General features: G+C 34.6%; 1 protein-coding gene across 2 annotated transcripts; it reads left to right on the forward strand.

Moving 5' to 3' along the window:
• Positions 1-25,845, forward strand: LOC131147984 (histone deacetylase 9). Of its 2 annotated transcripts, XM_058097690.1 has the most exons (14): positions 1-263; positions 554-666; positions 782-899; positions 14,870-14,944; positions 15,030-15,249; positions 16,745-16,808; positions 17,782-17,874; positions 17,991-18,099; positions 18,299-18,348; positions 18,425-18,515; positions 23,058-23,128; positions 23,310-23,408; positions 25,278-25,344; positions 25,480-25,845. In XM_058097690.1, exons 1-14 carry the CDS (start codon positions 227-229, stop codon positions 25,563-25,565), a joined length of 1,293 nt encoding a protein of 430 aa, XP_057953673.1. In that variant the 5' UTR covers positions 1-226; the 3' UTR covers positions 25,566-25,845. The 2 variants fall into 2 exon arrangements, with proteins under 2 accessions (XP_057953673.1, XP_057953674.1); XM_058097691.1 differs by lacking the exons at positions 25,278-25,344; positions 25,480-25,845 and adding an exon at positions 23,552-23,893 and having other exon boundaries at positions 26-263.

The following is a 25,845-nucleotide window of genomic DNA, read 5'->3' on the forward strand; positions in this document are numbered from 1 at the left end:
GTTTGCTCATTTGTTTTTACTCTAGAAAATTACGAATTTTCTCCTCGTCAAAAGCAACGAAACCAGGCAAGTGGAGCCGGAGGGTAGCTCCAACGGAACGGCACCCCAAATCTTTCCCCATCTCGCGCGAGATACAGATGACAGAACTCTGCAGCTCTGAGCTCCGGTGATGGCAGCACACCATTCTTAACTATCTTCCTAGCCTTCTACAAGTGCTGCTGCCGCGATGCGCTCCAAGGACAGGATCGCCTACTTCTACGACGGTTCCGCCTCTCTCTCTCTCTCTCTCTCCCCCCTCTTTTGTCTTGATTCATTTCAGTCATTTGTCTGTCGAGTGTTCAATTTTTCATTTGGTTCCTCTGAACGCGGCCCAATTTACAACTAAAACCCTAGCCAAAAACACGCCCGCGCGCATTTCATCATTCATAAAAGCTAAAACCCTAGCTCCTGTGCTTATTTGTGCGGGTCAAGTTGGATGCTGTTAAATGTATAAATGAGTGCGAGCTTTGATCTTTGTATAGTTTTTAACTAATTCTGGCAATGGGTATTGCAGGCGACGTGGGCAATGTCTACTTTGGGCCAAACCACCCGATGAAGCCGCATCGGCTGTGTATGACCCAGCATCTCGTTCTCTCTTACGAGCTGCATAAGAAGATGGAAATCTATGTGAGTCACTAGAGATTAATTTTTATTATTCATTCCACAATTTATATATATTCTCGTGGCGTTGTTTCTGTAAATTGTCCAGTAAAGTGTAGCTGTTTCTTGTTGCGCATTTCAGAGGCCTCACAAGGCATACCCTGTAGAGCTTGCCCAGTTCCATTCAGCTGATTATGTTGAGTTTCTGCATCGGATTACTCCGGACACACAGCACTTGTTCTCAAATGAATTGGCAAGATGTATGATTTCTTTTGTGGAACTTTATTTCTGTCTCACTCAGCTAAGCTCTTGATTAAAATTTTTTTAGCATGTTTCATTTTAGTTGATGACAAGAGTTGAATAGACATGTGAAAATATCTTTCTCCTTCCCTAAAAAAATTTGCTCGTTCATTTTATGTCAGGGTCTAAAGTTTGAGTTCCATTTTGGTTTAAATGAGCCTGCACCAATTCCAAAAAATTAATAAGTTTCATTATCAGATGTAAAATTTAATATTTTAATGAGATAAGTAGTTTTTTTTTTCTTATGTTGTAGAAATAATGTACTGGCAATATGGATCTGGGCAGTCATGCATGCTAGAATCTAATAAAAATAATTAGACCTAGTATAACAACATTGTTTTGGGTGATCAAATAGAATATGTAATAAGATAAATTTTGTATTTTCAAGTCTTATTTGATTCTTCAGTGAGGAGAAATATATGGACAAAATGTAGGTGGGCAAAGGCTATTTAATGAAAGGTTACTTTTAATAGAATTATTAGTGAATATAAATTAGGTTTTTATATTGCAGTAATACAGTATAAAAATCATACAAAGGGTGAGTTGGGAGGAACAATTAATGATTGATTATCATGTTTATAATCACATCTTACGAAATTAAGGGACTGACCATCTTAAAAATGTGATCATATCATGTTTTATGACTATGTTTCATGTTTGCAACTATACAAACTCCTAGATGTAGCATTTTTTGCATTGTGCTCTCAAGGTTTTTTTGCATTCGACTCTTGAACATTAAAAAATGCAAAGTGATAATCTTTAAAAAAATAAGTATTTTTTTTAAGAAAAAAAATTTATCAAGAGAAAGAAGAATGTGCACGGTGGATGAGAATATCTCCTAAGACAAAAATGATCAAAATAAAAAGAAAGGGAAAAAATGAAAAATTATGCTGACAATGCCATCCAATCATGCTGTTGATCAAAGAAGTGTATTATGCTAAAGCAGCCAAAATAAAATACCTATGAAGAAGCGAAGGAAACTGTTAGAGGTTGTTTATGTCTTCAGTATTTTTATTATTAAGTTTGTTAGCATGTTAATTAGTGAGAGTTAGTAATGGTATTATTGTCATTAGAATGTATTTGATTTGTGTTATAAATAGAGGGAGAGACCTATCTTCAACTTAGGTCATTCATTTGATCCAAATCTTAACATGATATTAGAGCGTCATCCAATCTAAATCTTATCATACTCAAGCCGTCGCCAGAAAACACCTTCCCGTCGTTGCCCTTCTCAAATCCACCTCCATCCTTCATTATTTCACAAAACCAACCATACAGCCAAAAACAAAATCCTCTAAAGCCTACCCCCACAAAATCTCCTTGCTAGCAAGTGCCCCACGCGCTGCCACACGTCAGCCAACTGCCGACAATGTTGACCTCACGCGCTGGTGCGTGAGAGAGTTTTTGGACACCTTTTTTTTGATTTTTTCCTCTGCCATGTTTTGATTCCTTCTCTAAACCATATTATCAAGTTGTTGGGCATGTTTTTTGCTCAAAGATCCAACCTTTTTCGACTATGCACGGTAATCCGTTAGTTGTCGTTAAGTGTTCGTAAAGGCTTCTTTGTGAGTTTCTTGGAGCAGTGGCAGTGTTCATAAGTTGAGTTACGAGGCTGTGGGAGTGCTATATCAATTGGCAAGTCGTTCACCTCATCCATGGTTGTGTCAGCACTTCACATTGTTTGTGATTGTTTTGATTAGTTTTGATTGTTCTTCTTGTTTGACATTGGTGTGGCTGGTAGTTTGTGAGTGTTGGGATGGAGTCTATGAATCTCAAAAACATGTTTCCTTCATGGCTGCCATAGATAACAACTCAAAAGTTGGATGGAAAGAATTATGTTCAATAATCTAAGACTGTTTGGGTTTATTTAGCAGGATTAGGAAAATCTGACCACTTGCTCCAATCTGATCCTTTTGATGAGAAGAGAAAATAAGTGTGGATTCAAGAAGATGCCTTGATTGTTTGCCTCTTGTGGAATTCGTTGGAGCCACAACTTGCATGGATGTGCATGTATCTAGATACGTGCAAGGAGATTTGGGATTATATTAAGCCATTATACTCTAGCAACATTACATGTATGTATGATTTATCTCAGGAGTACTTTCAGTTACAACACGGAGAAAGGAGCATTGTAGATTATTTTGGAGAGAGGAAATGTATTCATGAGGAGCGTCATGTCTTGCAACCTGTAATTGTTGACATTTGCGAGATGCAGAAGCAGAGGGAGCAAATGACAGTTCTTCAGGTTCTAGCGGGCTTGAGACCCGAGTTTGAGGTAGTCTAGTCCCAAGTAGTGTAGAGTTGCCATCATTTGATGATGTTTATTCTTGTGTCCTTTGTGCTTCCTTTAGCATGCATTCTCTTGCTCTTACATCTGGTTTTGAGAGGATAGCCTTTGCCACACGGGGTGATTCTAGTTCTCTACCAAAAAATTGCAAAAGTTATCGAGGTGGTTCGAGCGATCGGGGCGGTAGAGATGGGTGTGGTAGAGGCACTCCAAGCAAGCGCACTTATTGTGGATGAGGTAATCATGCTATTGAGCAGTGTTGGGATTTCCATGGTAGACCTTCAAGTGTTGCCAATGCATCCACCACCAACTTCACACCTTTGGGGGTAGCCAATGCAGCAACCACCGACTCCTCATCTTTGGGGTTGAGTGGGGGGCAACATACTGTATCCACGTCAAAGGAAGAGTATTCCAAGTTCTAGCAGTATCAAGTGTCAAAACAAGCTTCTCTTCTCATTGCATTTCTTGCCCAAACAGGTAATCTCATAGTATGCCTATCATCTAGTACTTCTCAACCTAGTCCTTGGGTCATAGACTCCATTGCCATTGATCATATCACAAGTATACCTAATTTATTCTCCACTCTTCAGTATCCTGCAAATTTACCCTGTGTTACTCTTGTTGATGGATCCACCACTGCCGTCAAGGGAATTGGGATCGTAAATCCCACTTCTTCTATTTCTATTCCTTTCATTTTGTATATTCTTAAGTTTCCTTTCAATCTTATGTACGTTAGCAAGATTACTAAATCCATGAATTGTTTAGTTACATTCTTCTATGATTCTGTGGTTATTCAGGAATCAGGATTTGAAGATGAGGAAGATGATTAACGGAGGGCGTGAAGCTGGTGGACTTATCACTTTGACCCGCTATCTTCTTCTTCCACCTGCACTGCTATTGTCACACCTCTCCAAATTCTTTGTCATCCTTCATTGGAAAAATTGAAATGTCTTGTTTTTGATTTGAGTTTTATGTCCAGTCTTGATTGTGAATCTTGTTAGTTGGGAAAGCCCCATTGTTTCCCTTTGCTTCTCTAGTCAATGGGCTACAAGCCCTTTCATGTTATGTCTATAATAATGTTTGGGTCTTAGTAAAGTTGTGTCCAAATGGAGTTTTCGGTATTTTGTAACCTTCGTGGATGATTATTCAAGCATGACTTGGCTATATTTAATAAAAGATCGTTTCGAGTTATTTCACATATTTTGCGCCTTTTGCTATGAAATAAAGACTCAGTTTGGTTTGTCAGTTCGAATACTTCGAAGTGATAATGCTAAAGAGTATTTCAATTCACAATTCACTACTTATATGACTCAGTTTGGTATTGTCCATCAATCAACTTGTGCCCACACTCAACAAAATAGGGTTGCAGAGAGGAAAAATTGACATATCCTTGAAATCATTCGCACCTTACTTCATCAAATGCATGCACCTAAAGTGTTTTGGAGTGATGCTGTACGTACTACTTGCTATCTAATCAACATGATGCCATCCTCTGTTCTTAGTGGTAAAATTCTCTACTCCATTCTCTTTTCTATTCACCTTTATTCTCTCTCCTTCATATATTCAAGTGTGTGTCCTTTGTTTATCAACTAACTCTTGGGGTGGATGAGTTGGATCATCGTACTATAAAATGTGTCTTTTTGGGCTACTCATATACTCAAAGGGTATCGTTGTTATAGTCTTGCATTGCATTACTTCTTGTTTTTGCAGATGTTACCTTTTTTGAGTCTACACTTTACTACGCCCCAGTCCCTGAGTGCTTTTGAGCTCAATGAGCCTCGTCCTTTGCCTAATCTTCTAGATTCTAGTTTGCTATCCTTGCCCGATCAATCATATGAGTCTCCATGCAGTTCGAGTCCTTCTTATTGTCTCGATCGCCCTAATTCGTAGGTGTATTCACAATGGCGACTCCAAGGAAGAGAGTCCCCTCTTGCTTCTACTACCATGCCTTTGGTTTCCTTGTTTGATGATCATATTTCCCATGATGTTAATCCTCCCATTGCTGTTCATAAAGGTAAATGCACATGTACCCAATGTCCCATTTCCAACCATGCTTGTTATGACTTCTTATCACCCTCCTATTATTGTTTTGTTAGTACTCTATCATCTACTACCCTTCCTAAATCTGTTTTTGGAAGCCTTAGCCCACTCTGATGGAGGAATGCTATGGCTGAAGAGATGAATGCCTTACAAGACAATGGTACTTGGGACTTGGTATGTCTTCCTCCTAACAAGTCTATGGTTGGTTGTCGCTAGGTACACACTGTGAAAGTCAACCCCGATAGTTCTGTGGCTCATTTGAAGGCTCGTCTTGTTGCTAAGGGGCATACTTACGTGTTTGGTTTGGAATATTTTGACACTTTTTCTCCATTTGCCAACTTTACATTAGTATGTCTATTCATCTCCTTAGTTACCACTTGTCACTGGCCTCTGCATTAATTGAATGCGAAGAATGCCATCTTGCATGGTGATCTTGAGGAGGATGTATTTATGGAGCAACCACCCGGGTATGTTGCTCAGGGGGAGTCATGCTTAGTTTGTTCGCTCAAGAAGGAACTACATGGTTTAAAACTATTTCCTAGAGCATGGTTTGGTCATTTCAGTGTTGCGGTACTTGAGTTTGGTCCTCGACGGTGTGCAGTGGATCATTTTGTATTTGATCATCGTACTTTATCAGGTAGGATCCTTCTTGTTGTGTATATGGATGATATTGTTATTATAGTTGATGATGATAAAGGTATTCAAAGTCTCAAACTTTTTCTACAAACTAATTTTCAAACCCAAAGATTTGGGACCATTGAAATATTTCTTCGATATAGAAGTATCTAGATCTTGTAGGAACTATTTAGTCACAGAGGAAGTATGTTCTTGATCATTTGGATGAAATTGGATTGTTGGGATCCAAATCGGTTGATACACCCATGGATCCTAACAGCAAGTTAGTGTCGGATGTGGGTAATTTGTCGCTTAATCCTAGACGACATTGGAGACTTGTTAAAAATTTGAATTATCTCAGTCACTCGAGCATACATATCTTTTGCAACAAGCGTTGTGAGTCAATTTTTGGATTCTCCGAGGACATGTCACTGGGATGCTGTAATTTGCATTTTGAGATATCTCAAAGGTGCACTTGGGAGAGGTTGTTTATATTGTGATCAAGGTCACACTTATGTTCATGGATATATAGAAGCAAATTGGGTTGGGTCGTCTTTTGTCCGAATATCTAGAATTGGGTACTGTATCTTAGTTGGTGGTAATTTGGTTTCTTGGAAGAGTAAAAAACAAATTGTGGTGGCCAGGTCAAGTGCTAAATCAGAATATAGAGTTATGGTCACACTGTAGTGTGAGCTTGTCTGGTTGAAGAACATGTTGGAGGAATTGGGGTTTTCACGTTCTCAGCCTATGAAGTTGATGTGTAATAATCAAGTTGTTCTTCATATTGCCTCCAACCCGGTCTTTCATGAGCAGACGAAACACATTGAAGTTGATTGGCATTTTGTTCGGGAGAAACATGTTCAGAAGCTCATTACTATCGCTTATATGATGTCTAATAAGCAACTTTCTAATTTGCTTACCTAAGCTTTGGGAGGTGCTTGTGTTAAATTTATTTGTAACAAGCTGGGAGCATATGATATTTATGCTCCAGCTTGAACGGGAGTGTTCGAGGTTATTTATGCCTTTTAGTATTATTATAAAATTTGTTTAATTAGTGAGAGTTAGTAAGTGTATTATTGTCATTATAATGTATTTGATAATTTGATTTGTATTATAAATAGAGGGAGAGACCTATCTTCAAGTTAGGTCATTCACTTAATCAAAATCTCAATAGAAACAATTCTATCCCAACTCATATTGTCACAAGCCAAGCTTGTGCAAGGCATTATGCTTCCCTAGGACCGCTTGTTTTGTGAGCAATAGATGGGTAACCATCATATAAATAGTAGTGTAGGTTTAATTCTACGATAATGCAATAGTGAAAATAATGAGTACTCGATCAGTTTGATGTTTCCAAGTGCTAAAGTGAGAATAGCATGGGAGGGTGAATGTTCATCAATTATTGTAAAATTATTTAGTTTACTTGCTTCCCTTGCTAAACACACATTGCCTATCAACACGTGAATAATGAATTGTGTTGCTTTACAGTTTACAACATGACCTTCATTCGCTTTCATGATTGCTTACTACCTACACTTACTTTGCATTCAATGCTTGTGAATTTGATCATGTCATGGAATTGCGGTTTACTTTTAGCTAACTGGTTAAACGAGTGTGCTACGACTAGTGCTACATAGCTCTTCACAAGGTAAACAATGTTTGGCCTGTGACACATTTGAGTGAGCAAAGAGCGGCCTTAAAAAGCAAGCGCATTACTTTAGGACCCAAAGCATCACAAAAGAATTGCACCCATCAACAACCTTCTTGCATCTTGGTGCCTCTTGAAACATCGAAACAAATTCAATAAGAAATCCTCCTAGGGCTTGAGCGCATTCAACGTTCACTAAATAAACCAAAAAGCTTATTTTAGAAGCTCCAATCCACAGAGCAATTTGGGACCAAATGAGCTGGAGACTCATCACTAGCATAGCACATCACACGCACATCAAGAGACAAGGCCTTATATTGCCTTCTAGTTTGCACCAATTGTTGAAGAAATTCATTAATTTTGAATTCCAAAAAAGAACGTTGTTGTCAAAAAGGTTTGAAATTTTGTTTTATGGACAAACTAAACTGCGAATAGAGTAAAGTATCCAATACATGTACATATCAAGAGCCAAAAGGCAAATAAACTATTAACTTCAAAACTTACATTATTGTGAATAACATTTGAAATTTCCGTTTAAAGGGAAATTTGAACATTGATTAGGGCAACATGAAACTTGTCCGATATATGTAGACAGCATAATTCAACTCAAAAAAAAAAAGAAAGTAAAATAAAAATTATAGTGGAGAGAATCATTCTAGTGCAAGGAATAATTAGCCTCATGTTGGGAATAGGTTGATAGCAAATTGTGCCAAATGTTAAAGGTGTTACTCCCAAACCTAAAGGTCACATGTTCAACGCAAACACCCACTTCAGAGGTAGAGTTAAGGTTACATACATTTGGACAACTGAATTTGGTCCACAACCTCTTGAATGTATTGCATTGAGCCCATGTGCTTTAAGGACTTAGTTTGAAAGGCTGTTCAATTTATTGATCTAAACCAAAGCTATAAAAAATCCATTTTTGTAATAAAAACAGCCTTATGAGGGTATTTTTAGGATAAAATGAGTTGGAAACCCATATAAGCTTAATTTTTGAGTAAACTTTTATAAAAGAGGTTTAGTACTTGAAGGAAACTAAATTTGAATCAGATGCTGGGAAAAACCTCAAATAGCGTGGGGTGTGCCAAGGTGTCATTGTCCTATATCCGATGTGTAATAGGGAGATCTTAGGCTTATAAGGAGGGTTTGGGCTCCAACTAAGTGAGGTGCCTTTTATAGGACAAACCCATGAAGCCAATGGGCCAAAGCTGACAATAGCTCATCGAGGTTGGGCCTAGGACCGTTACATTTGGTATTAGAGCCACCCTGAGGGTACTATCATGTGAGTGGATCTTACACAAAGGTACAAGAAACTTTGACGAGAATGTTAGAGATTGGACGAGAGAGCTTGTCGCAGACTCGTGGTCTCACATTGGATGTGTACTAGGGAGATTACACTGACGAGGATGTCAGAAATCGAATGGGGAAGCCAGTTATGAACTCACATAGAATGTGTATTAGGGAAATAACGTTGATGAGGATGTTAGAGATTGGATGGGAGAGCCTGTCGCGGTACCACATCGGATGTGTACTAGGGAAATCTTGGACTTATAAGGAGGGTTTGGGCTCCAACTAAGTGAGACTCCTTTTATAAGACAAACCTATGAGGCCAGTGGGCCAAAGCGGACAGTACCTCACCGGAGTTGGACCTAGGACCATTGCTCAAGGGGAGCATGCCTAGGGCATGTATTTTTTGTGATCGTAGCATCCTAATCTTCTTGTTTTGAACTTAGTTTGAGATCTAGAACAGCTTGAAACATTTTAGATTTATTTATTTCCAAGTGTGTGTATGTATATATAAATATATTTATATTTGGGGGGTTACTTTTGGACCATGGAGATGGTCCTATTCCCAAGATAGGGCCTAATATATACATACATATACATATATATATATATATATATATATACATACATACATATACATATATATATATATATATATATATATATACATACATACATATACATATATATATATATATATACATACATACATATACATATATATATATATATATATACATACATACATATACATATATATATATATATATATATATATACATACATATACATATATATATATATATACATACATATACATATACATACATATACATATACATATACATATACACATACATATACATATACATATACATATACACATATATATATATATATATATATATTTGGGGGGGTACTTTTGGATCATGGAGATGGTCCTATTCCCAAGATAGTGCCTCAAGTAGAGCATTACCCATAGGGGCTTCCTACTTGCCTTTAAATAGAACCCTTTGTATATATTTAAAAAGTAAAATTTAATTTCCAAAGAATATGCTTTTGCAATGTTTGAGACTAATTAATTTGCATGATTAACTAGGAGCAGCATTAGGATTTGTTATTTTCTTGTAAGTGGTGTGTTGATTCTCTTGATTTATAGTTCGATTGATTAGGCGCATGATTAAAATTCTTCTTTATTATCCTGGTATTTTTCTTTTGTTTTTTGTTTTGTGCATCAATAATTTGATCTGAACAGGATTAGGACTGATTTTTATTTTCTCTTGATTTAATTGTCGTTCTTTTGATAGTTTGGCCAATTTGGAGTGTCATTATGATTTGATTTCTTTGATGGTAATTGTAGTTTTCCGTTATCTTTGTTTCTCTTATTGATGATCTAATTGCACGATGAATGCATGTTTTTTTGTGTGTGTGTGTGTGTGCATGTTTGTGTTCATGTTTTGGCCTTCATCCTCACGAGGGGTTGTGAACTACCATGGGTTTAATTCCATATTGAAGATGAGGACAAGTAAGGGATTGTTTGGTATCATTTCTGTTTTTTGTTTTCATTACTATAGTGAAGAAGTAGGTTATGGTGACACATTTGTTTTATGGTGCTAGTTTTCTATTTGTGATGTCAGTTTCTGAAAAAATTGAATCAAACATAGTGGTTTTCAATTGTTGTGGCAGCATGCAGCTATTGTTCTTTAATATCAAATTTTTATTTTTCGGTATTAAGTCATTCATTTTACATAAAATTTCTATTTAAAATAATATAAGCATGCGAATTCTGAATATGAGGGAAGAGGACAAAAACCTCCCATTGAGGGTCAGCGAAAAGATATGGACGTCCTTTCAAAAATTCCACAGACCTCCATTGAGGTTTTAGCAAAAAACGGGCACCTCCCTTGAGGTTTTAGGAATTTCCTAGACCTCTCCTAAGATTTGGAGAAAATATGAGATCTCCCCTTATATTTGGCAAAAAGACAAGCATAGGGAGGGGGGAGGGGGTATAAGCGTCCCAAAAATCTAATGTTAAAGGAGATTTGCTGAAGGTTCATTTCTTTTTGCGAAACATTAGGGGAGGTTCGTGAGATTTTAGAAACCTAAAGGAGGTCTACATTTGTTTGCCAAAACTCAGGGCAAGTCAATGTTTTTTCCCCTAGTATGATTAAAAATTAAAATATACATAAAATTTTTAAAGACTTGTAAAATAATAACTCAATCAAAATTTTATTTTTACCATTTTTCAATTGTCATGTAGGATTCTTCTTGGATCACCAAAAATTGAGTTTAAAAGAATAAAAATTAAATAAATAATTATAGTTAATTTCTATTTAATTACAATATTTTCTAATTTATGTTCTTTTGCTTTTTCTAAAAAAAAAATTTAATCATATTTTTCAATTTTTTGTCTAACTTAAAGACAAAAAAGAACATGAGTTCAATTAGTTCTTTTAATTTATCTTAGTTTATATACTGTTGCTGATTTTCAGTTGATCTGTTTCCAATTTTTATAGTTTTTTCTGGTTTTATTTTCCATATTTTTTATAGTGATACCAAACAGCCCTTAAGCAACTTGGGATTTCGTGTTAAGTCGAAACCCATGGCCGAAAAAGTGTTTTTGTTTCTTTCTAGATTAACGTTCTATTTATTTTATTTTTCTATCTCATGTTTTCTTTTATACTTTGGATTTTTGATATGTTGATATACTTAGAATTGCTTAGGCTTTGGGTCATGGTCTAGTGATGGTAATGATAACAAGATGACGACTCCATTAATTAAACTGATTTTTATTACTCAAAATTATGAGCTCATGGGATGATGATGTTTGAGGAGATTCCCATCATCGAGATGCATGATTGGGGGATAATGGTCTGTTAGGATTCCTATTACTTGAAACTTTGGGGCGGTGTTCCACTGCCCATGAAAAATTATTCAAGTTCTTCCTGTTCAAATCAAATGACTTAAGAGTTAGTGGCCCATTTTAGAGTATTTTTTAATTTACGGACAATGGCTTACTTTTACCCTGAGCTGCTTTGGAAATGGATCCAAATAATTTTTGCTAAAGAAATTGTATTTTGCAAAATTTTTGCAAAAAAAGTAATGTGATTTTTTTAAAAAAAATTATTTCTCTTTGGTGTTGTTTTTTTTTTTTTTGGGGGGGGGGGGGGGGGGGGGAGCTATGCATGAGGTTCATGACCTTTGTTTTTTAATAGTGGTAGTTGGCAGCATACTGTAACAACAATGGGCGTAGTAGAAAGAATGCACAACCTTATCTATGTTGCTAGATTTTCTGAGAAAAAAAAGTTAAAAAAGTGGAATAGCATAAAAAGGAATGCCAAAATAAATTTTTTTTAACAGAAAATTGTTGAATATCAAATTATTAATGCATCCGTCGCCTGTAAATATTTCAAAAATAGACAATTTATAGTACAGTCATCCTCATTATAATCTTCTCTAACCCTTTCTCTCCACATAACTAATCAGTAATCATGATGATTTACGAAATAAAAAATGAGAGGGTGAAGAAGAAGCAGGAAAAAAAAGTTGTCATAATTGGCCATAGTGGTCCATAGTGGCCATTACAGCTATGACTTTTATTCCCACTGCTATAGCAGTGGGTAACAGTGTCAGGACTATGGCTGCTCAGCTTCTATGTAAAACCATTTTTACAACATTATGCCCTCCTTAAACCCCCAGTAGGGTGTAGAAGCTTTGTGCACTAGCTGTTGCAATGGTTAAAAAGAATTCATTTAGGGTTGAGTTACTTTTATCATCTCACAGGCTGGATCTGATTAGATGAAGTTAAATAAAATTTTGATTAGCATAAGCTGAAATTTCAATTCTTTGAACATATTTATAAATTCCATTTGATGTACCTTTTAGATTTGATATCAAATGAACACTTTAACAGATAGTTATGAATGATTGCTTGCATCATGTTTGCTGAGTAGATTTCTTTTAGGGGCAATACCTGCATTCTTAAAGGGGTGAAAGACTTTTTGCATGTATAATTTTGTATAATTGTCTCTTCTGCATGTGAAAATTTTGTTTACAAGAGTGGCAAATTTGAAATGACATCATTAGGATCAATTCATTTATTAGTTTTATTATCTTATGGGGTTTGATGTGAATTAGATAAAATTTATTAATCAATCATTGCTATAAAAAAAATATTAATCAATCATGAGACAAGGTCAACTTATGAGTTTGTTGTTTCCTTCACTAATAATTTTCAGTAACTGTTTTATTGTGTAATAACTGTTTGATTGTTTCTTTGGTATTTGGAATTTACGCTGTGTCTAGTAGGAAGATAATTTTTTTTTTAATTTTTAAAAGCAGGAGTAGAAAATAAAGAAAAAATTAAGAAAATCACAAATCTAATGTTAAATAAATAAATAAATGTAATTATCAAACTACTTGTTGGCCATTCAAAAATTGCTAACTTGAATTCATTATGTAAATTATGACAAGAGATAGCTACAACAATACAAAGTTTAAGTTATTTTCAAGATCTAAGATACAGTTATCTCAATTATTTTGAGAGGTTGATGTTCAAAAGTTTTAGAAATCAACTCGTATTATGGCATCCTTCTTATATAAACATGGAGTTAAAATTTTCTAGTCAAATCTAACTTGAGAATCGCACATCCAAAATGCATAAGCCTCAATTGAAAGGGCACAAAAGGCGGGGCTTTTGTACGAATGTGTAAGCCTTAGTGTGTAATGCATAGACTTTTTGGATTTGGTATTTTAGATCGATGCTCAAGGAGTTTTACACATGCCTTGCCTTTGGGCGCCGCTCAAAGGGAGTTTTTTAAAATATTCACTTATTCATTAATTTGAGTGATACACATTTTTCGTTCCTTCCATTACCCTTTGCATGATAGACAGCAAGACAGAAAGGAAAAATTGATTTTGTCCTTTGCATTTTCTCTTTTGCTCCTTTTCCTTTCCCTGCTTTGCTTCCCTCCAATCAGGCAGTGTTAGATTTCTTGCTGGTGTAGCATAAGGCATCTAGACAAATGGAAAATTTTGTTGTCCAAGAGTTTGACAAAACCATAGAGTTTGTTTAAGATTGAACTTCTTATCTTAATATTGATTAGATGGAGGTTTGAAAATCAATTATGAGACAGTCAGGGATACTAGACAAGCAGAAAATTTTGTTGACTAAGTGGTTGACGAAATCATAGAGTTTGTTTAGGATTGAATTACTTATATTATCTTAATATTGATTAGATGGAGGTTTGGAAATCAATTATAAGGCAGTCAGGTATATGAGTTTTTTTATGATTGAATTACTTTTATCGTCTCATGGTTTCAATGTGGATTAGATGAAGTTTGATAGTCAACTATGGGGCAAAGTCAACTTTTTGGAGTGTAAAAATATTTGCACTATCCTTATCTTTATATGTTATATTATATATAAAGGTTCTTATCAGGTTTGCTAGCGTCAAATGCACTTTAATGAGGTGGCTAAAAGTTTTTAGGGTTTGACATTACAAATCGTTGATGCTTCTCCATTATGGTGTTAACACTAATGTATAATTTATTGAATGGGTTTTAAAAAAATGAAAAATGTATAATGATACATTTTTAACGGTGTTTAGTTTTTGCTTGTGCGGTAAATAGTGTGAAGGATAATTTTGTAGCCTGGACTTTTAGATTCACGGGTCTACCTTGCTGGAGTGATTTTGTACGTGTCTTGGATGTTTGTCTGTCAGTCGTGCAGTTAAATAGATTACCATTGCTGAGTAGGTTCATGGGTCTATAGTATTGGTGAATAGTTAAAATCTATCAAGTTTTTCCATGATGAATTTTCATATCTAATTTAAATTTCCTTTCAGTAATGCACCTGTTTATTCTTATTTCTTTATATCCACTCTTTGTGATGATGAATATTGACAATTTTAATCAACTAGTTCTTTGTAATGATGTGCTTGCAAACCTTTTAGCTAAACTTCTGAATCAATTCCAAACATTTCAGAATTTATTTGTTGTTTTTTATGTTTATTACTGACAAGATTCATTTATCTTCTTTCTTTTTTCCCCAGATAATCTTGGAGAAGATTGCCCTGTCTTTGAGAATTTATTTGAGTTTTGTCAAATATATGCTGGTGGAACAATAGGTAAATTAAAACCTGGTGGTAGTATGATTGATTGGAACTCATGTTGCATAGTCTACTTGTACTACATATTGACATTTGCTAGCAGATGCTGCACGCAGACTAAACAACCAACTTTGTGACATTGCAATTAATTGGGCTGGTGGACTACATCATGCTAAGAAGTGCGAGGCATCTGGATTTTGTTACATCAATGACTTGGTTTTGGGGATTTTGGAGCTTCTAAAATATCATGCCCGTGTTTTGTATCTTGATATAGATGTGCATCACGGTGACGGGGTTGAAGAAGCCTTCTATTTCACAGACAGGTTGCAATATCTTCTAATAATTTCTTTCTTTCTTCTTTTAACATATTCTTTGTTTATTATTTTTTTAAAAAACAGATTTAATCATATTAGGCAATGTTTAACAATATAAGTGTAGTACGAGGCATTTTTTCTTTCTTGAGGCAAGGTTTTCAGAGCCTCTTGGGATTTTTTCTAAAAAAGTTGAATAAGTAAATTACTTATATATTGAAACATAAGAAAATTAGGAAAAATTACAAATGAAATTTGAAAAAGATTCTAATAATTTGTGAATTACTTGTTGGTCATTCTGAAAATACTAACTTAAAATCATTCGAGTAACCATGCTAAGACATCACGACAAAGTTGAACTTGTGTTCATGATCCAAGATGCTATGGTCAATTGTTTTGGGTCGAATTAGGTTCAAGAGTTTCAGCAATTCACTCAGATTAGAGCATTTCATGATCCTTTCTTATATGCGTGATTAAAACTGAGCTAGCCTAGTTTAAAATCAAACTTGACTTAAAATGCACAAATTTGAAATGTGTAAGCTTCAACCAGAACAGTGCAAAAGTGCACCTTTGGTTCAAATGCATGTTCTACACTCACCTCATATTAAGCCTCTCTTTTTTAAGGCGTTGATATTGATTTAGGAATATATCCTTTTATTATATTATGAATTTGGACAAGGCATGATCATAACCCACATAGCAGATATCTTGTAGTTCATATCTACAAGAATCAAATGGTTAAATCTGCTTCAAATTATGTTGCATCAATATATAATCTTTGTTTGAACTTTGTTGTTATAAGTGAAATGATGCATGCTTTTGCTTGACAAGTAAACACCATGGACTGTCGATCTATCTTAGAACTATAGTTCAAAACAGTTGCTTATGACTTGTCAGTAGCTGATCATGGACTCTGGAGTATTTGAAGCAGAGAATGTTTTTGTGTCTACGTAGCCCAGAAGTTATGGCTTAAGTATATTACACCTCAAATGTGACTGGTGATACATCTGCAGGTCAGAAAGCAGCTTAAAATCTATGCTGATAAGATAGGACTAAGGTTCCTTAGCAGTAGCTGTTTTTTGATTGGTTTAATAAACAATATCAAGGTGCCTCCCATCAATTATATTAAGTGCATGAGATTTTGCTTATTGTTGTTCTATCCTTTAGTTTCAAAAATTAAAATGGCATAGTTTATGAGCATGACTAGTTCACAGGATTTATTAATAGTCCTTAAAGTTTGACATCAATTTTGAGGAAAATGTTTGTGGAACTATTGAACTGACCCCTCAGGGCCTCCCTTACCAGCAAGTGGATGGACAATCCATGATTTTGGTCAGGGTGTGAATTACCCCTATTACATGGGACTTGGAGGGATTAAGGGGGATCTAGAGGTGGTTAATTCACGGCTCTGCCCTCCAGTATCCACCTCCCCACAAAAAGAAAGAAAGAAAGTGTATGTTGTCTGTAATTGGTTCTCAACTGACTTTGGTGGATTTCAACATGACAGGGTGATGACAGTCAGTTTTCACAAGTATGGGGATCTGTTCTTTCCTGGAACAGGTGATGTTAAGGTGATTTTAATAGCTTTATTGTCCACTTTTAGTTGCTCTTTATGAAAATGTTAGTTTGCTGAATTTTCTTTGGGCTTCTGTTTCTTTGACAAAGAGTTATGCAGCTCCAAGTAGCATCTGGTTTAGCCTCTGTTTATAATATTGTTGAACATTATAAATTTTTGTCCTTTCCCTGGAATTCTAGAAATATGTGTGTATGGAGTTTCAGACTTCTTTATTTAACTTTGTAAAGTGAAGAAGCTATTTCAGTTTCTCAACGTTATAAATTTATAATAAATGAGCACAGAAGATACAAGTATATGATTTAATTATACTTGTGTTGTCTCAATTGAGTCAATGCTACACCACTTTATCTACCTATTCTTTATTCCTCAGTTTGGTTCTTCCAATTCTATTTATTTGTTTTCTAGGTGCTCTAGTATATAAGTTCAGGTGTTGCCAACATATGAAATCTTGTTGCTTACCCGTCTTTTAAGTGTCTTATTTAGGATTGTTTACAATGGCCTATTTCTGATTCTTGGGCCAGTAACAGTTGTTTGACCTTATTTCCATGTAGTTTGGAAGATGAAAGTCTTGAGTTCAAAACGTATGTGTAAGTGCTATAGTTATATCTAATACATCATTGAGGAGTGCTTTATGTTTGGACAAAATAGAAAATGTTATTTTAAGGATTTCTTTGAATTGAGATTTAAAGTTGATCATTTTTCAAGAAGTGAACAGTTTGGAAAAAATTATGTTTTTGGTTTGATTATCTTATGATAATGCAACATAAAAATTTTTATCTTTCCTTTTGTCACTCCCTTTCTTTTAAGATATTCAATTTGTATCCCTTAAGGATCTTGGAGGCATTTTAAAATATTTTTGTATAGGGATCCACCAAATTATTTTGTTTGAAAATATTTCATGATTTATTGTAACTTTTACTCCAAGTTGGTAGTGGAGTTATACTTGTTGATACAATTTGTTTGTGAAGGAAATAGGAGAAAGAGAAGGAAAATTTTATGCCATAAATGTCCCACTAAAAGATGGTATAGATGACACTAGCTTTACTCGACTTTTCAAGACGGTATGTTGTGGACCAAAAATTCTGAATTTCAAGATTTATTTATTTATTTATTATTGGATTGTTTGATAGTTGTTAATGTCTAGCATACATTTTTCTTGTTAAACATTTTTATGTAGATTATTTCCAAGGTTGTTGAAACATATGCACCAGGTGCGATAGTACTCCAGTGTGGGGCAGATTCACTTGCTGGGGACCGACTAGGCTGCTTCAATCTCTCCATTGATGGTGCTAGTCTCCTTGTAATTAAAATGCCTTTTTTTCCTGACTTCTTTGTCCAAAATTATTTTCAAATTGACAGCATAGTCATGCTTTCTTGCTTGCTTGATGGTGATGTTTAACTTCTGTTGTGTTGTTTGGCCGTGGCTTGTTTTTTGTGTTTGATTGTGATGCTTACTTTGTGGTTCCATTGTGATGTTTCTCGCAGGGCATGCTGAATGTGTTAGGTTTGTGAAGAAATTCAATTTGCCATTATTGGTATGATTTGAAGTATTTCTAGCCTCCACTTGTTAATGTCATGCAATAGGCATTCTCAGTGGAAATTTTCTTACAGGTTACTGGAGGTGGGGGATACACAAAAGAGAATGTTGCACGATGTTGGACCGTTGAAACAGGAGTTCTTTTGGATACAGAACTTCCCAATGGTATGAGATAATAACTTGGTGCGATTATGTTACAATTATTTAATTGAATACAGACTTTTCTAATCCGATGCAGGATGCTATGAAAACATGTAATTAATACCTGATGTGATACATAATTTGGCAGCAGTGCTTTAGATACCTTAAGGCTTAATTAGTTAGATAATTCTTTGAAGATATGTAAAATATGTTTCTCTTTCTACATTTTGAGATTGATCTGGGATTAATGTGATTTTAGGAGTTTTTTGTAGGATTAATCACCCTTTTGAGTGGATGGTATCTGTTTTAGCTGTTTTGGTTCTTCAATTTCTAGTCTTATCAGTACTGTGTTGTCTTTAGATTCAATTCTTTGCCAATCTGATGTTGCCTAATCTGTGGTTGCGGTCAATGTATTTTTTTTTAATCGCAAATTATCTTTAGCTTTGGCAGGACATTAGAAAGGATTGAACCATGCATCTTTTGCTTATTATGTGCCAGACCAACACTAAACAGCAGGCGTTATCTTAATTCCTTTTGCTAAACTGAAACTTCAGCCTTTCCACCACTCCCCCCCCCCCCCTACCCCTCCCCCACAAAAAAAAAAACCCTTCAAAGAGTTCTTTTAAGCAGATATAACTGTTTTTTAGTCCATTTATGACCTGCTTGTTTATATTCCCTTTCTCAGTTTGTGTATCTTCTTGGTATCCATGTGTTTTGGAAAAGCTTGGTGATGCAGAGCAGACTAAGGGCAATCTGGAGCAGCAATAAAGGTACTGTCCAGGGGGAAAATAAGGAGAGAAATTGAGACAGGAAGAAGGAAGAAGGAAGAAGGAAGAAGGAAGGAGGGAGGAGGGAGGTACAAGAAGAAGATATGTGGAAGCATATATTGACTTCTTGATTCAAATTCACATTAACTACCTTACATGGTGTCTACACAATAATTTATAAGACTAAAACACAGGATATTATGCATGCCAAATAAAAATAAGCCTACAACAAATTAAACTAAATCAACACAATAACTACTAATTAACTAAACACGTTTGGGTCTAGAACCCAACAATCCCTTGATCTAATTCTTCTGAATCAGCCTCCAACAAGAATCTACCCATGCTCCAGCCTTTTTGTCTGCATCACTTGGTTTGGTATGTCTTCTCAACATTGTATTGATCTCTTACAGTTCATTTCTATACTGTGGTTCCTGTAGAGTTGCATGAACCATTCTATGCTCAATTCAAATTTCTTTTGTATTTTTTGTTTTGGTCAGTTCTTAAATAGTTTATATGTCGTTCTTTCTTGGTTAGTTCAATTAGAGTGGTTATTCAGGGAAACTTGGCCTCACACATAGAGGAATTTGAATAGAGTTTTTAAATTCTTTCTCTGATTTTATACATTTTCAATATTGTCCAGAAGTGCATGCTTTGGTTGCTTCTGAATTTCCATTTTACTTGCAAGACTTGGACATAATTCCCTTGCTAATTTTAAAGTGTGATCATAGTTTGGACAGATTGCAATTTGTAGGAACATGTACAGTTTTCTTGGGCACACGTAGTGGGACAGCTGTTTCCTGTTGAATTTTTAAAAAATATCATGTTAATATTTTCTCTTATTTATGGGAGGAGATCTGAATGGACACGTTGGAAGGGACAATAAAAATTATGAGAGGATACATAGAGGATATGTATATGGAGACAAAAATGAGTTTGGGGAGATGATTTTAGACTTCGCTATGTCATATGATTTTAGTATAATGAATACTTGCCTTGAAGAGAGACGAACACTTAATAACCTTTAAAAGTGGACAAAATAGAAGGCAAATAGATTTTTTATTTTAACTAGGAAGGTAGATTGTTTATTATGCAAGGATTGTAAAGTTATTCTAGGTGAGAAAGCCTAATCACACAACATAGAGTGTTTGTGTTAGATATATGTATTAAAAAATGGAAGAAAAAGGATAAAATAAACAAGTGTAAGAGAACTAGGTGGTGGAACCTAAAAGGAGAAAATGTAATAAAATTTAAAGATAAAATGATCAAAGATGGGGATTGGACTATAGAGGATGAGATAGATACAAATGCTCTTTGGAGTAAATTAGCTAACTCTATTAAAAAGATAGCAAAAGAGATTTTAGGTTGATCAAGGGGAAGATTCTCGAATAGGAAAGAAAGTTGGTGGTGGGATAAAAATGTGCAAAAAGCCGTAAAGATAAGAAGAATTTGGTATAAAACGTGGAAAAAATGTAGAAACATGGATAACTTTGGAAAGTATAAGGAGGCGAGAAAAGATGCAAAAAAAGCCGTTAGTGAAGATAAATACTGATCATTTAATAGTTTGTATGATAGATTAGATACAAAAGAAGGGGAAAGAGATATATTTAAACTTGCTAAAGTTAGAGAAACGAAGAGTAAGGACTTAGGAAATATAAAATGTATAAAAACTGAGGATGATATTACTTGGTTAAGGATGAAAACATTAAAAAAAGATGGCGAAATTACTTTAGTAAGTTGTTTAATAAAAACCAAATAGAAGGCTTAAATTTCGAATTGTCAAATGAGAAAAAGACTAAAAATATGAGATTTATTCGTGAAATTAGAGTTAACGAAGTTAAGTTTGCACTAAAAAAGATGAAAAACGGGAAAGCTATAGGACCAGATAACATCCCAATTGAGGTTTGGAAATGCTTAGGTGATAATGGAATTATAAGGTTAACTAATTTATTTAATACAATTATAAAAACTAAGAAAATGCCAAATGAATGGAGGAAAAACACTTTGATACCTATATAAAAAAATAAAGGAGATATTCAAAATTGTAATAACTATCGTGGAATTAAACTTATAAGTCATACGATGAAACTATGGGAAAGGGTAATTGAACAAAAATTAAGGTTAGAAACGAAGGTTTGAGAAAATCAATTTGGTTTTATACTTGAGAGATCTACCAAAAAAACTATATATATTTTAAGAAGATTAATGGAAAAGTTTAGGAAAAAGAAGAGGGACTTGCATATGATAGGATATAGAGGGAAGTTCTATGATGGGTTTTAGAAAAAAAAAGGTGTATGTAATAGGTATACTGATGTCATTAAGGATATGTACGATGGAGTGATGACTAGTGTAAGGACTATAGATGAAGAAATTAGAGAATTTCCAAACACCATAGGTGTACATCAAGGATCTGCTTTGAGCCCTTATCTTTTTGCTTTAGTAATGGACCAATTGACTAAGATTATTCAAAAGGAGGTTCCATAGTGTATGTTGTTTGCAAATGATATTATATTAATTGATGAAACTAGGGATAGAGTAGAGACTGAGTTAGAGTTATGAAAAGAAGTTTTGGAATCTGGAGACTTTAGGATAAGTAAAAATAAGACAAAATATATGAAATGTAATTTTAGTAATGGTAAGAGGAATATTGGAGACAAAGTTAAACTTGATGATGATGAAATAAATAGCACTTGTAGATTTCGATACTTTGGATCTATTATGTAAGCTGAATGAGAATTTGAAAATGATGTAATGCATAAAGTTAAAGCAGGTTGGGTAAAATGAAGAAGTGCTTCAAGTGTGCTCTGTGAGAATACTCTTAAAATTAAAAGGGAAGTTTTATAGGACAGCTATAAGACTAGTTATGCCATATGGATAAAAAATGTTGGGCAACGAAGAAACAGAATATCCAAAAAGTAAAAGTTGCCGAGATGAGAATACTTAAATGGATGAGTATAACATTGAAAGATAAATTAAAGAATGAACATATTCGCGGTAAGTTAGGTGTAGCTCTTATAGAAGATAAGATAAGGGAGGGACGACTTAGATGGTATGGACACTTGCAATGTAGGCTACATAGTCCGCCAGTGAGGAAAAGTGAGTCAGTCACTGTGGGGGGCAGTAGAAGGGGTAGGGGTAGACCTAAAAGAACTTAGGAGGAGATAGTAAGGATTTAATATCCCTAAATCTGTCAAAAGAAATGGTCCATGATCGCATAAATTGACGGAAAAAGATTCATATAGCCGACCCCACCTAGTGGGACTTAAGGCTTAGTTTTTTTTTTTTTTGTTATATTAATATTTTCTTTGTTTGCCACACCCCGTGCATTTGAAATGGATACCTAAGTTACTATATATATATCATGGCGATATGGAAATGGATTCAGTGACCCAGTTTTAAATCATTTCTAATTGTAGAAGCTGCTTGGCTCAAGGGAAAAAAAAGGAGTCTCACAAGGATATTGGATAAAGAGATGGACAAATGAATAACCATAAAGATTGCTTGAAATGCTTCAAATTACCATCTCTTTTTGGAAGCTTTTCTTCTTGTTCAGGCTTTGGTCTGGCTGCTCGTGTATGAAACTTCAATGTTGATGTTTGTATTCCTTTTTGCATACTTTTGCTTGAAACTTCTGTAGTATACTGTTGATTACTTTATAAAGAATTTAATCCCAGTTCATTGCTGAGAAGCAGCATGCTGCATATGCTTGGTTTTGTACCTTTCCTCTGTTATGATTAAATGACAGATTTGTTTTGTTTTAAATTTGGAAAATTTATATAGCAGTTCAACCTTCTTGCAGAGATCCCAGAAAATGAATACAGCAAGTATTTTGCTCCAGAGTATTCGTTGAAGATTCCGCATGGTCACATAGTATGTAATTTCTCTTCATCTTTTATGTGATCTGTGTGTTTTACATCATTCAAGGACTTCGATATCAAATTATCTCAGTAAGGTGGTCAGATTTATGAACATTGTTTTCAGTGTCTACTGTGCAACAGAGAACTTGAACATTGCCACCTGTCTAATCATCTTATTTTAATTAATTGAGCAGGAGAACTTGAATAGCAAGTCGTATCTTGGCACAATCAAGATGCAGGTCTTGGAAAATCTTCGTTGCATTCAGCATGCACCAAGTGTACAGATGCAAGAGGTATGTAGCAGTTGAAAAGTTAACCAATCTGGCTATTAGTAAGCTCATTTCCACAGAAGTTCTTTCTGGATATTCTTGCTTTGTTTTTGTCTTGCCATGCAATACATCCTGTTAGTATTGGTAATAATCTGCATCTTTGGCAGAATCTCCTGTTACAAATCTCTGAAATTTAGATTGCTTATACGGTTATAATAAACAACTTTGCTTATCAATGGATCTCAGTCGGCTTCTGATGGACATTGACCTAGAAATTGGCCTGGCACTCCAGTTCCAACCATTTGAGCATAAAATGGTTCTGTCACTTTGCGTGAGGATATTGAAATATTTCCATTGTTTTTTTCATAGTTATCTGATCTATCAACTATATTGGGATCAAGTTATACTTTAAAAGCATTCTCTCTCCCCTTTAATTTTCTTTGGATTGAACTCAATGGGTACCAAGCTTACCAATTAAATACAATTGTAGAAATTGGAGTCGCCACAAATCCATTACTAGTGCCATCACTTGAATTCCTTAAACTTACAGTACTCTTGTATACATAATCATATTTAGACAATGAAAAGCACAATTTGCTCATTTTTTAATGTACCCCAGTAGAAATAGAGTAAATTACGTGTGTGTGGATCTAAAAATTCTAGTGTGCCTTTGGTTTGTGAAATGGAATGGATAGAATGCAACGCAATGAAAATTTGAAAGGAGTGTAAAGAAATTTAAGTTATAACTTCAATTCTATCGTCTCAGATTCTGTCTTTCCTATGTACCAAACGTATAGCAAGCCTCCATCAGTATTTAGGAGGCCTTTTTAAAAAAATATATATATATAAATATTATTTGATTGGAAAACCATATCTTTCATTGTGACTTGTAAACAACAACAACAACAAACTAAGCCCAAGTCCCACTAGATCGGGTCAGCTACTGCAGTCTTTTTCCACCAATTTATGCGATCATGGGCAATTTCCTCCAATAAATTTAGGGCTCTCAACTACTTTTTACTTTCTGGATATATTTCTTAGCCCGTTAATCGTCCAACATTTTGATTCGTGTAGCATATCTAGTCTTATAGCTGTCCTATAGAACTTTCTTTTCTAATTTTAAAGGTAATTTACAATCACATAGCAAACTCGAAGTACTTATCCATTGCACCTAACCTTTAATTTTATCCATTACATCTTCTTTAATTTCTCTTTCGGCTGTATAATAGATAAAGACACTGAAATATATTAGTGTTATCGTTTTTAACATTTTCTCCAAGATTTCTCCGTCACTGAAATTACACTTCACTGTCTTATTTTTACTTATCTTAAAGCCTCTAGATTCTAAAACTTTTCTTCATAGTTTTACTTTTTAACTTAGATTCTACTCCACCCCAAGTTTCATCAATTAAGAAAATATCATCTAGCAAACAATATGTACTGTGGAACCTTGTTTTGGATACTCTTAATAAATTCATCCATCACTAGATCAAAAAGATAAATGCTCAAAGCAGACCCTTGATGTACACCTATTTTGATTGAAAATTCCTTAGCCAATAGTTCTTTAACTAATTGTTGCTCCATTGCCCATATTCTTAATGAAATCAATACACCTACTATATATACTCTTTTTTTCTAAAACTCACTATAGAACTTTCCTAGGTATTTTTTCATACGTCTCAAACTCACTATAGAACTTTCCCTTTTTTTTTTTTCCTAAACTTTTCCATTGATCTTCTTAAATCTATAGATGATTTCCTAAGCAAAAAATTAAATTGATTTTCCGAGACCTTTGTTTTTAACCTTAATTTTTGTTCAACTATCCTTTCTTACAATTTCTTTGAATGGTGATTATGAACTGAATAGTAAACCGAGAAAAATGTTCTGATGCAGGTTCCACCAGACTTCTATATTCCTGATTTTGATGAAGATGAACAGGACCCTGAAGAACGTGTAGATCGTAAGTCAAGTCTCATAACAGATACATGCACACATGCACGTTACACTTTTTAAGTTGGCTCCAATAGGACTCTTCTGAAGCATAGTATATATATATATATATTTTTTAATTTTATTTTTACCCCCCATTTCACAGAGCATACCCAGGACAAGCAAATCCAGCGCGATGATGAATATTATGAAGGTGATAATGACAATGACCAAAACATGGATGATGTATAGGCATTTTCATCCCTTTTAGGTTAGGGCATTTGTTTTTTGGGTGCTGTGAGATAGATCATATTGGGTAAAAAATGCCTTTATATATCCAAACTGGTTATCTTGTCAAGAGAGAAATTTAGAAAAGATGCCTCTAACTTGCTTCTGTTTTCACTGTTTGTGTATTTAAGTTGTTGATATAGAATGAATGTAGTGTTTGAGAGCATAAATTTTAGACTTTGAATTTGAATTTGGGTTAATTTGAATAAATTTGAATAAAATTTTATACATCATTTAGTTCAAA

This window comes from Malania oleifera, chromosome 2 (genome assembly GCF_029873635.1).
Source record: "Malania oleifera isolate guangnan ecotype guangnan chromosome 2, ASM2987363v1, whole genome shotgun sequence".
Classification (NCBI taxonomy): Eukaryota; Viridiplantae; Streptophyta; class Magnoliopsida; order Santalales; family Ximeniaceae; genus Malania; species Malania oleifera.

Coding starts and splice junctions, on each gene's coding strand:
- LOC131147984 (XM_058097690.1), top strand. CDS start 227: ATGCGCTCCAAGGACAGGATCGCCTACTTCTACGACG. Junction 17,875..17,990: donor TTACTCGACTTTTCAAGACG/GTATGTTGTGGA, acceptor ATTTTTATGTAG/ATTATTTCCAAGGTTGTTGA. Junction 18,516..23,057: donor GGATACAGAACTTCCCAATG/GTATGAGATAAT, acceptor ACCTTCTTGCAG/AGATCCCAGAAAATGAATAC.